At 41.8% G+C, this 12,364-nt stretch overlaps 1 protein-coding gene across 1 annotated transcript in view; it reads left to right on the plus strand.

The window, feature by feature from the left end:
- The first annotated feature begins 2,640 nt into the window (after positions 1-2,640).
- Positions 2,641-12,364, plus strand: part of LOC129839442 (mitogen-activated protein kinase kinase kinase kinase 3-like) — an 86,321-nt gene continuing 76,597 nt past the window's right edge. Inside the window, exon 1 of the mRNA XM_055906907.1 lies at positions 2,641-2,898. Within this exon, the coding sequence (XP_055762882.1) occupies positions 2,803-2,898 (96 nt within the window). The 5' untranslated portion in view covers positions 2,641-2,802. The remainder of the gene's footprint in view (positions 2,899-12,364) is intronic.

Below are 12,364 nucleotides of genomic sequence, written 5' to 3' on the forward strand. Positions count from 1 at the left end.
TTCATGAACTGTACATAAAGCTTTCAGGGGACTTATCCAAAATGTCAGGATTTTCAACAGTCCCCAAACAAATGATCAATAGCCATTTCAGCATCATGCTATTGCAATTCTATTCTGTCACAGTATCAAAGTCTGAATTGAGCTCATAGTGATGAAATAATTGCCACAAAGCGAGCATTGCTGAAATGGATTTGTGGGTGTTTATTTGGCTTGTTTGATCTGCACCTTTGCCAGCTCTAATAATGGCCCATTAAAATGGAGCCTGGATGTGTGCCTGGCATGACAAAAATTGCATAACTAAACATGTAAATGGTGATGACAATGATTGCAATCTGTACTGGTGGAGTGAACATGGGAAAAAACATTGATCAATTAAATTGGCACATTTGCTAGTTGACCAAATTGGTACAAATCACAAATCAAATATTATTTGTCACATGTGCTAAATACAAGAGTGAAATGCTACTTACAACCCTTAACCAACAATGCAGTTTTAAGGAAAATAAGTGTTAAGAAAGTAAAAAATAAATAAATACAAAAATAAAAATAGAAAAATAACAAATGATTAAAGAGCAACAATAAAATAACAGTAACGAAGCTATATACGTACAGCGTCAATGTGCGGGGGCACTGGTTAGTTGAGGTATTTGAGGTAATATGTACATGTAGGTAGAAGTAAAGTGGGGGGGGGGGGGGGGGGGTCAATGCAAATAGTCCAGGTAGCCATTTGATGAGCTGTTCAGGAGTCTTATGGCTTGGGGGTAGACACTGTTAAGAAGCCTTTTGGACATAGACTTGGCACTCCAGCACCGCTTGCCGTGCGGTAGCAGAGAGAACAGTCTATGACTAGGGTGGCTGGAGTCTTTGGCAATTTTTAGGGCCTTCCTCTGACACCGCCTGGTATAGAGGCTCTGAATGGCTGAAAGTTTGGCCCCAGTGATGTACTGGGCCGTACGCACTACCCACTGTAGTGCCTTGCGGTCAGAGGCCGAGCAGTTGCCATACGAGGCGGTGATACGACCAGTCACAATTCTCTCGATGGTGCAGCTGTAGAACTTTTTGAGGATCTGAGGAACCATGATAGTTTGTTGGTGATGTGGACACCAAGGAACTTGAAGCTCTCAACCTGCTCCACTACAGACCCGTTGATGAGAATGGGGGTGTGCTTGGCCCTCCTTTTCCTGTAGTCCACGATCATCTCCTTTGTCTTGATCACGTTGAAGGAGAGGTTGTTATCCTGGCACCACACTGCCTGGTCTCTGGCCTCCTCCCTATAGGCTGTCTCATCGTTGTCGGTGATCAGGCCTACCACTGTTTTGTCGTTGGCAAACTTAATGATGGTGTTGGAGTCGTGCTTGGCCATGCATTTGTGGGTGAACAGGGAGTTGGAGGGGGCTGAGCACGCACCCCTGAGCGGCCAACGTGTTGATGAACAGTGTGGCAGATGTGTTGTTACCTACCCTTACCACCTGGGGGTGGCCTGTCAGGAAGTCCAGGATCCAGTTGCATTCTCACATTGATGTTCTTTTTGTCCGGGTCGGTAGTCATTTAGGCAGGTTACCTTGGTGTTCTTAGGCACAGGTTCTGCTTGAAACATGTTGGTGTTACAGACTCGGTCATACTAACGTCCTTGTAATCTGTTTGGTCTGGTGCCTTGTGAATGTTGCCTTGTTTAAAGGTCTTACTCACATTGGTTACGGAGAGCGTGATCATACAGTCGTCCGGAACAGCTTGTGCTCTCATGCATGTTGGAAAAGGTTACATTGTGTGTGTGATTGTCTTTGTTGAATACATTTTTTTGTGCTGTGCATTCCTATTTTCAGATTAGTATAGGCCTAGGGAGTAGGGACAGATCCATCTAGTGACACCTGTTTTTCTCTGGAGGATATTACACAAAGGCAGGACATCAAGGGAAATTAAGAATAAGAGTGATGTGTGATATGGTCAAATGTAATAATGCATTGGCTTTGTATTAGTCATTTTTCGATCATTCAGTAATATGGACTTTTTAATAGTTCTGTACAATAATACATTCAATCAAATAGTAAGTTATAAATAATACATGTATTGCAAACTTTCCACATGCACAAATGCCTAGTAATTCTGGCTCACAAGACAACAGATTATAATAAATTCCCACAATATGATTGACTGTATGGTTATTATTTTGTGTGCTTTCCAGTTTTACAGAAAAGCAATACAATGTATCAATATAGTAGGCTAATGCAGCATATTATCTATTATACCATAATTATTGATTGGTATAATCAAACTCATAAGATTGTTTTTCCAAGTTTATGATCCTTATTTTCCTAATTCTCAAATTCTATGCTATTTTACTCTATTGCACTCTGGATATTTGTGAGAATGAGAATAAATTATCCAGCTGTAAACAAGTAGAGAATTACTAGGGTATTCATGATCCTCGTGTCAAAAACATTTCTGTAGGATACACAAAACCAAACTAGTCGCTCCTAAACTCTGGTTTCAGATCAGTTTAGCGTTTCACCCCCAACGATTGAGAATTTGTGGACGCTAAACTGATCCCAGATCTGTGTCCAGGGGTAGAATTCTACCAGAGACCCCAGCCAGCCAGCGACCCACCCTCTTGTCGCCCATTCCTTGCATTCCCCTCTTGGACAAGCTGGCTGCGGCGCACGCGCAGTGCTCAGAGGAGGCCATGTTAAAGTCAGGCAGTGATATTTTCTGACGACGTGTGTTTATATTGTATGTTTTTCGTTATATGTGGTGTCAGTGTTACAACAAATATAGCGACTGGATAACTAAACCGGGGACCTAAAAATGGCTTCCACTTTCGACCTTTCAAGGCGAAATCCGCAAGAGGATTTCGAGCTAATACAGAGAATTGGGAGCGGGACCTACGGAGATGTATACAAGGTAAAAGGGATTTTAGCTATACATTGTCCTCTTTTTTGATAAACCATTGATATGCTACCAATAAAGACATTGTTATTAGTAACCTGACTACAATGTAGGAACTTGGAGTAGCCTTCAGGAGTTTAGACAGTCGGGAAATAACAGTGGTTGTTGAGATAGTAACTACTGTATATCCAAGCTGTTAGCATGTTTACCAACTCGCTACAGATGTGTTCCAATTCACAAAGCCTACTACATCCGTAAGGAATTCTACCTATTATTGTAATACATGTTTACGTATCCCGGCCAAATTCCACGAACGATATTGTAATAATGTTTTCAATTTGCTTTCACAGTGTTGTCATCGCAATCCTTAGCACAATAGTGGACTAAAGTAGCCTAACATTATTCCTTATAGTCATAGGACCTTACATGTTCTGTACTTCTTCTATGGTATATTGACGATCACACAATGTTATGTGCATCCCGCCACCTACTGTACGGGATGGAAACAGGATTCCCCCCAAAAAATAAATAAACTAAACCAAATCAGAAACTTTTCTGATAAAAAATATAACAGATCTGATCGCTACACAGGCCCAAAAACCTTTCTACCGCAGCCACAATAATGTCCAGTTTTTTAGACTTCTTTGAGACTTAGAGTTATTATTCTTTGAGCCGTAGAGTTTATTACTGTGGCAATGAACGCCATAAAATCCACTTTTTTTAGGGTATCTTTTGACTGGCAGCAAACATTTACTCCAGGCTGTGGTCGGTCCACTACCATATCTTCACAAGCATCACTTGTTTTCTCTAACCTTTTAATCACCTCCGCATAGGAAATTTGATTAACCGCTCTAACTTTTGCAACCTCAATCTCCTTCACCCTTACAGGGCACTCTAGGAACTCGGGATCATGATCCCCACCACAATTGAACACCGGCGTCCTTCTACACACCATTCTTCAGTATACTCTGTCCATCTGCACCTCACTTGAAACATGGCCAAATCCTTTACAATTCTTTCACTGCAATGGTTTGGGGAAGAAAGCTTTTACAGCGTATCTTACATAACCAAACTTCACATGCGTAGGTATTTGCTCTGTATCAAAAAACAACAGGACGACATACTTTCTTATTTTTCTCCATTCACCCAACGGGTCAGACGCCGGGCACCAATCATACCAGGATTTCTCTTCAGGTATTCAACCTGAACATCCGTCGTCACCCCTGAGATGATTCCTTTGACAGTTGATGTACTCCAAAGTTCAAAACTTCTGTTGTCCGGATTCTTTTGAGGCTCACTGCAATCTTCCTCTGTTCTTCAGAAATACAATTAAATCTAAATAAGACCACTCCTGTTCACTCTGACAAACTCCACTTTTCACAGTGCGTACTTCACCATTTTCGACACCTCAAATGGGTCTCCTGCATATGCATCCTTACTAGAGGTCGACCGATTATGATTTTTCAACGCTGATACCGATTATTGGCGGGCCAGAAAAAGCCAATACCGATTAATCGGCCGATTTAAAAATAAAAAAAAAAATAAAAAAAATAATAATAATAATAATAATAAAAAAAAAATATATATATATATATATATATATATATATATATATATATATAATATAATATATAATAATGACAATTACTATACTGAATGAACACTTATTTTAACTTAATATAATACATCAATAAAATCAATTTAGCCTCAAATAAATAATGAAACATGTTCAATTTGGTTTAAATAATGCAAAAACAAAGTGTTGGAGAAGAAAGTAAAAGTGCAATATGTGCCATGTAAAAAAGCTAACGTTTAAGTTCCTTGCTCAGAACATGAGAACATATGAAAGCTGGTGGTTCCTTTTAACATGAGTCTTCAATATTCCCAGGTAAGAAGATTTAGGTTGTAGTTATTATCGGAATTATAGGACTATTTCTCTCTATACCATTTGTATTTCATATACCTTTGACTATTGGATGTTCTTATAGGCACTTTAGTATTGCCAGTGTAACAGTATAGCTTCCGTCCCTCTCCTCGCTCCTACCTGGGCTCGAACGAGGAACACATCGACAACAGCCACCCTCAAAGCAGCATTACCCATGCAGAGCAAAGGGAACAATTACTCCAAGTCTCAGAGCGAGTGACGTTTGAAACGCTATTAGCGCGCACACCGCTACCTAGCTAGCCATTTCACATCGGTTACACCAGCCTAATCTCGGGAGTTGATATGCTTGAAGTCATAAACATCAGAGCTGCTGGAAAAATGCACAAAAGTGCTGTTTGAATGAATGTTTACGAGCCTGCTGGTGTCTACCAACGCTCAGTCAGACTGCTCTATCAAATCATAGACTTAGTTCTAACATAATAACACACAGAAATACGAGCCTTAGGTCATTCATATGGTCGAATCCGGAAACTATCATCTCGAAACAAAACATTTATTCTTTCAGTGAAATACGGAACCGTTCCATATTTTATCTAACGGGTGGCATCCATAAGTCTAAATATTCCTGTTACATTGCACAACCTTCAATGTTATGTCATAATTACGTAAAATTCTGGCAAATTAGTTCGCAAAGAGCCAGGCAGCCCAAACTGTTGCGTATACCCTGACTCTGCGTGCAATGAACGCAAGAGAAGTGACACAATTTCACCTGGTTAATATTGCCTGCTAACCTGGATTTCTTTTAGCTAAATATGCAGGTTTAAATATATATACTTCTGTGTATTGATTTTAAGAAATGAATTGATGTTTATGATTAGGTGCAGTCGTGCAACGATTGTGCTTTTTTCGCAATTGCGCTTTTGTTAAATCATTCCATGTTTGGCTAAGTTGGCTGTCGTTGTTAGGAAGAAATAGTCTTCACAGTTTGCCTCTTCACTGTTGACGTTGAGACTGGTGTTTTGTGGGTACTATTTAATGAAGCTACCAGGTGAAGACTTGTGAGGCATCTGTTTCTCAAACTAGACACTCTAATGTACTTTTCCTCTTGCTCAGTTGTGCACCGGGTCCTCCCACTCTTTCTATTCTGGTTATAGCCAGTTTGCGCTGTTCTGTGAAGGGAGTAGTACACAGGGTGGTAAGAGATCTTCAGTTCCTTGGCAATTTCTCACATGGAATTGCCTTCATTTCTCAGAACAAGAATAGACTGACGAGTTTCAGAGGAAAGGTATTTGTTTCTGGACATTTTGAACCTGTAATCGAAGCCACAAATGCTGATGCTCCAGATACTCAACCAGGTTAAAAAAGGCCAGTTTTATTGCTTCTTTAATTAGAACAACAGTTTTCAGCTGTGCTAACATAATTGCAAAAGGGTTTTCTGATGATCAATTAGCTTTTTAAAATGATAAACTTTGATTAGCTAACACAACGTGCCATTGGAACACAGGAGTGATGGTTGCTGATAATGGGCCTCAGTACGCCTACGTAGATAATCCATAAAAAATCTGCCATTTCCAACTACAATAGTCATTTACAACATTAACAATGTTTACACTGTATTTCTGATCAATTTGATGCTATTGTAATGGACAAAAAATGTGCTTTTCTTTCAAAAACAAGGACATTTCTAAATGACCCTTCACTTTTGAAAGGTGTATATATAGATATCTATATATCTATACGCACAAACACACACTACTGGTCAAAAGTTTTAGAACACCTACTCATTCAAGGGTTTTTCTTTATTTATAATATTTTCTACATAGTAGAATAATTGTGACGATATCAAAGCAATGAAATAACACATGGAATCATATAGTAACCAAAACAAGTGTTAAACAAATCAAAATATATTTTATATTTGAGATTCTTCAAATATCCACCCTTTGCCTTGATGACAGCTTTCCACACTCTTGGCATTCTCTCAACCAGCTTCACCTGGAATACTTTTCCAACAGTCTAAAAGGAGTTCCCACATATGCTGGGCACTTGTTGGCTGCTTTTCTTTCACTCTGCGGTCCGACTCATCCCAAACAATCTCAATTGGGTTGAGGTCGGGGGATTGTGGAGGCCAGGTCATTTGATGCAGCACTCCATCAATCTCCTTCATGATAAAATAGCCCTTACACAGCCTGGAGGTGTGTTGAGTCATTGTTCTGTTGAAAAACAAATTCTAGTCCCACTAAGCTCAAACCAGATGGGATGGCGTATCGCTGCAGAATGCTTTGGTAGCCATGCTGGTTAAGTGCACCTTGAATTCTAAATAAATCACAGTGTCACCATCAAAGCACTCCCACACCATAATTCCTCCATGCTTTACGGTGGGAAATAGACATGCGGAGATCATCCGTTCACCCACACCACGTCTCACAAAGACACGGCGGTTGGAACCAAAAATCTCCAATTTGGACTCCAGACCAAAGGACAAATTTCCACCGGTCTAATGTCCATTGCTTGTGTTTCTTGGCCCAAGTCTGTTCTTATTATTGGTGTCTTTTAGTTGTGGTTTCTTTGCAGCAATTCGACCATGAAGGCCTGATTCACGCAGTCTCCTCTGAGCAGTTGATGTTGAGATGTCTGTTACTTGAACTCTGTGAAGCATTTCTTTTGGCTGCAATTTCTGAGGCTGGTAACTCCAATGAACTTATCTTCTGCAGCAGATGTAACTCTGGGTCTTCTATTCCTGTGTCGGTCCTCATGAGCCAGTTTCATCATGGCGCTTGATGGTTTTTGCGACTGCACTTGAAGAAACTTTCAAAGTTCTTGAAATATTCCTTATTGACCGACCTTCATGTCTTAAAGTAATGATGGAATATTTTCTCTTTGCTTTTTTGAGCTGTTCTTGCCATAATATGGACTTGTTCTTTTAGCAATTGGGTCTATCTTCGGAATACCTCCCTCTACCTTGTCACAACACAACTGGTTGTCTCAAGCGCATTAAGAAGGAAATAAATTCTACAAATTAACTTTTAAGAAGGCACACCTGTTAATTGAAATGTATTCCAGGTAACTACCTCATGAAGCTGGTTGAGAGAATGCCAAGAGTATGCAAAGCAGCCATCAATGCAAAGTTTGGCTATTTGAAGAATCTCAAATATAAAATATATTTTGATTTGTTTTGCTCTTTTTTGGTTACTACATGATTCCATGTGTTATTTCATAGTTTTGATGTCTTCACTAATATTCTACAATGTAGAAAATAGTAAAAAAAAGAAAACCCTCAATGTGGCACCGTCATGGGATGCCACCTTTCTAACAAGTCAGTTCGTCAGATTTCTGCCGTTCTAGAGCTGCCCGCTCAACTGTAAGTGCTGTTATTGTGAATTGGAAACGTCTAAGAGCAACAACAGCTCAGCCACAAAAGGCGTTCTCTGGAGTGATGGATCACGCTTCACCACCGACAGACGAATCTGGGTTTGGAGGATGCCATGGGAGCGATACCTGCCCCAATGCATAGTGCCAACTGTACAGTTTGGTGGAGGAGCGATAATGATTTGGGGATGTTTTTCATGGTTCGGGCTAGGCCCCTTAGTTCCAGTGAAGGTAAATCTTAACGCTACATAATACAATGACATTCTAGATGATTCTCTGCTTCCAACTTTGTGTTAACAGTTTGGGGAAGGCCCTTTCATGTTTCAGCATGACAATGCCCCCGTGCACAAAGCAAGGTTTATACAGAAATGGTTTGTCGATATCGGTGTGGGAGAACTTGACTGGCCTGAATAGAGCCCTGACCTCAACCCCATTTGAACACTTTTGGAATGAATTGGAACGTCGACTGCGAGCCAGGCCTAATCGTCCAACATCAGTGCCCGACCACTAATGATCTTGTGGCTGAATGAAAGCAAGTCTCCGCAACAATGTTCCAACATCTAGTGGAAAGCCTTCCCAGATGAGTGGAGGCTGTTATAGCAGCAAAGGTGGGACCAACTCCATATTAATGCCCATGATTTTTGAATGAGATGTTCGATGAGCAGGTGTCCACATACATTTTGTCATGTAGTGTATGATAGTGTTCTTGTCTGTATGTCTAAAACTGTACATGTCAACATGTTTACACAGGGCACAGCCGTAAAAGAGATCCAGGTCTCAGTCTGTTTTCCCTGTTAAAATAAAGATAAAAAAAAATAATAATAATAATAATACCACATTCATGTCAGTAGGAATAACACTCATTTTTTATTCCATTGTGTAAATACAAAAAACCCTAGACTATTTAAATTGTTGTAAATTACTCACTTAAAATGTATAAAGTATAATATATTATACTTGTAAATATTATTTTCATATAAATAAAACAATTATCCAAAATGTGATGAGAGGATGATATTCAGATGGTATTTAAAAACCCACACAAAGTAGGCCATTTGATTGACAACAATTCCTACTTCTGTATCATTGTAAAAATTCAAATTATTCAGAGAATCTTTCAAAATGTTTGTTAGCTCTCTCAATAAGATTTAGTACAGACCAGGCCTGACACAAAATGTAGAAAAAGTAGCCTATTTTGACAACAATTCAGTGAACGCAACAAGTATTCGATAGAGAAGATACAAAACACAACTGTTCAGAGACAACAAAAGATTTGTAGGAGAAATTCTTATTTCACACTGTCACTTTAGTATTGGCGTTTAGCCTACAACATGTCATGGAACTTCTGGAAGCACTGCCCCATCCTGCAAAGTGGAACAGAACACGTAGAGCACCCAAAATACATTTCTACACATCTCCCACTCTTTGCCCTGTGTTCACTCCAGATGCACACCACTCCCTCTCTTGCGCCCTTCAAACTTCACCTGCTTTCAAATTAGTTACAACTCGGTCCTCCCCTCTTCCTGCCACTGTAGCCATATCCCAAAGTGAATGCACAAGCTGCATTTTGAATGCCTTCAGGGACCAGAGCCTGGGGTTTCTGGGAAGGGGCCTTTGCAGAGTTCCCCACAATGTACGCATTTATGATAGCAATGTTGAGCATCCCCCAAAACACATACTTCCACCATTTTCTGCCAGTGCATCCAACATTGTAATAGCTCCTCAGTTGCTCAAGATGGTCAACCCCGTCCATTGTCTTTTTGAAATCCATTACAAGCTCTGGAACAGATAGAAGTTCCTACCACTTTTAAAAAGAACTCCAAAACCACTCGCTTTAGTCCTAGGCTGTGACATGGCAAATAGGCTCCCATTCCCCATTCTCTCTGTGTGTGTGTGTGTGTGTGTGTGTGTTTGTGTGTGTGTGCGTGCGTGCGTGCGTGCGTGCGTGCGTGCGTGCGTGCGTGCGTGCGTGCGTGCGTGCGTAAAGAAATAAAACAACAGTAAAGATACATTTGAAAATAAGAGTAGCAAGGCTATATACAGACACCGGTTAGTCAGGCTTATTGAGGTAGTATGTACATGTAGGTATGGTTAAAGTGACTATGCATATATGACGATGTAAAAAATGTAAATAGTCCGGGTAACCATTGATTACCTGTTCAGAAGTCTTATGGCTTGGGGGTAAAAACTGTTGAGAAGCTTTTTTGTCCTAGACTTGGCACTCCGGTACCGCTTGCCATGCCAGAGAACAGTCTATGACTGGGGTGGCTGGGGTCTTTGACAATGTTTAGGGCCTTCCTCTGACACCGCCTGGTGTAGAGGTCCTGGATGGTAGGCAGCTTTGCCCCAGTGATGTATTGGGCCGTACGCACTACCCTCTGAAGTGCCTTGCGGTCAGAGGCCGAGCAATTGCCGTACCAGGCAGTGATGCAACCGGTCAGGATGCTCTCGATGTTGCAGCTGTAGAACCTTTTGAGGATTTCAGAACCCATGCCAAATCTTTTTAGTTTCCTGAGGGGGAATAGGCTTTGTCGTGCCCTCTTCACGACTGTCTTGGTGTGTTTGGACCATTCTAGTTTGTTGTTGATGTGGACACCAAGGAATTTGAAGCTCTCAACCTGCTCCACTACAGCCCCGTCGATAAGAATGGGGACATGCTCGGTGCTCCTTTTCCTGTAGTCCACAATCATCTCCTTAGTCTTGGTTACGTTGAGGGATAGGTTGTTATTCTGGCACCACCCGGCCAGGTCTCTGACCTCCTCCCTATAGGCTGTCTCATTGTTGTCGGTGATTAGGCCTACCACTGTTATGTCGTCTGCAAACTTAATAATGGTGTTGGACTCGTGCCTGGTCATGCAGTCTTGGGTGAACAGGGAGTTGGAGGGGACTGAGCACGCACCCCTGGGGAGCTCCAGTGTTAAGGATCAATGTGGCAGATGTGTTGCTACCTACCCTCACCACCTGAGGGTGACCCTTCAGGAAGTCCAGGATCCAGTTGCAGAGGGAGGTGTTTAGTCCCAGGTTCCTTAGCTTAGTGATGAGCTTTAGGGGGACTATGGTGTTGAACGCTGAGCTGTAGTCAATGAATAGCATTCTCACATAGGTGTTCCTTTTGTCCAGATGGGAAAGGGCAGTGTGGAGTGCAATAGAGATTGCATCATCTGTGGATCTGTTTGGGCGGTATGCAAATTGGAGTGGGTCTAGGGTTTCTGGGATAATGATGTTGATGTGAGCCATTACCAGCCGTTCAAAGCACCTCATGGCTACAGACGTGAGTGCTATGGGTCTGTATTCATTTAGGCAGGTTGCCTTTGTGTTCTTGGACACAGGGACTATGGTGGTCTGCTTGAAGCATGTTGGTATTACAGACTCAATCAGGGACATGTTGAAAATGTCAGTGAAGACACCTGCCAGTTGGTCAGCACATGCCCGGAGCACACGTCCTGGTAATCGGTCAGGCCCCGCAGCCTTGTGTATGTTGACCTGTTTAAACGTCCTACTCACGTCGGCTACGGAGAGCGTGATCCCACAGTCATCCGGAACAGCTGATGCTCTCATGCATGCCTCAGTGTTGCTTGCCTCGAAGCGAGCATAGAAGTGATTTAGCTCGTCTGGTAGGCTTGTGTCACTGGGCAGCTCGCGGCTGTGCTTCCCTTTGTAGACTGTAATAGTTTGCAAGCCCTGCCACATCCAACGAGCGTTGGAGCCGGTGTAGTATGATTCAATCTTAGCCCTGTATTGACGCTTTGCCTGTTTGATGGTTCGTCGCAGGGCATAGTGGGATTTCTTGTAAGCTTCCGGGTTAGTCCTGCACCTTGAAGCGGCAGCTCTACCCTTTAGCTCAGTACGAATGTTGCCTGTAATCCATGGCTTCTGGTTGGGATATGTACGTACAGTCACTGTGGGGACGACGTCCTCAATGCACTTATTGATAAAGCCAGTGGCTGATGTGGTGTATTCCTTAATGTCCTCAGAAGAATCATGTTCCATGTTCCAGTCTGTGATAGCAAAACAGTCCTGTAGTTTAGCATCTGCTTCATCTGACCATTTTTTAATAGACCGAGTCACTGGTGCTTTCTGCTTTAATTTTTGCTTGTAAGCAGCAATCAGGAGGATAGGTTGTGGTCGGATTTACCAAATGGAGGGCGAGGGAGAGCTTTGTACGCGTCTCTGTGTGTGGAGTACAGGTGATCTAGAATTTTTTTCCCTCTGGTTGCACATTGAACA

This window comes from Salvelinus fontinalis, chromosome 3, assembly GCF_029448725.1.
Source record: "Salvelinus fontinalis isolate EN_2023a chromosome 3, ASM2944872v1, whole genome shotgun sequence".
In the NCBI taxonomy this organism is placed as follows: domain Eukaryota; kingdom Metazoa; phylum Chordata; class Actinopteri; order Salmoniformes; family Salmonidae; genus Salvelinus; species Salvelinus fontinalis.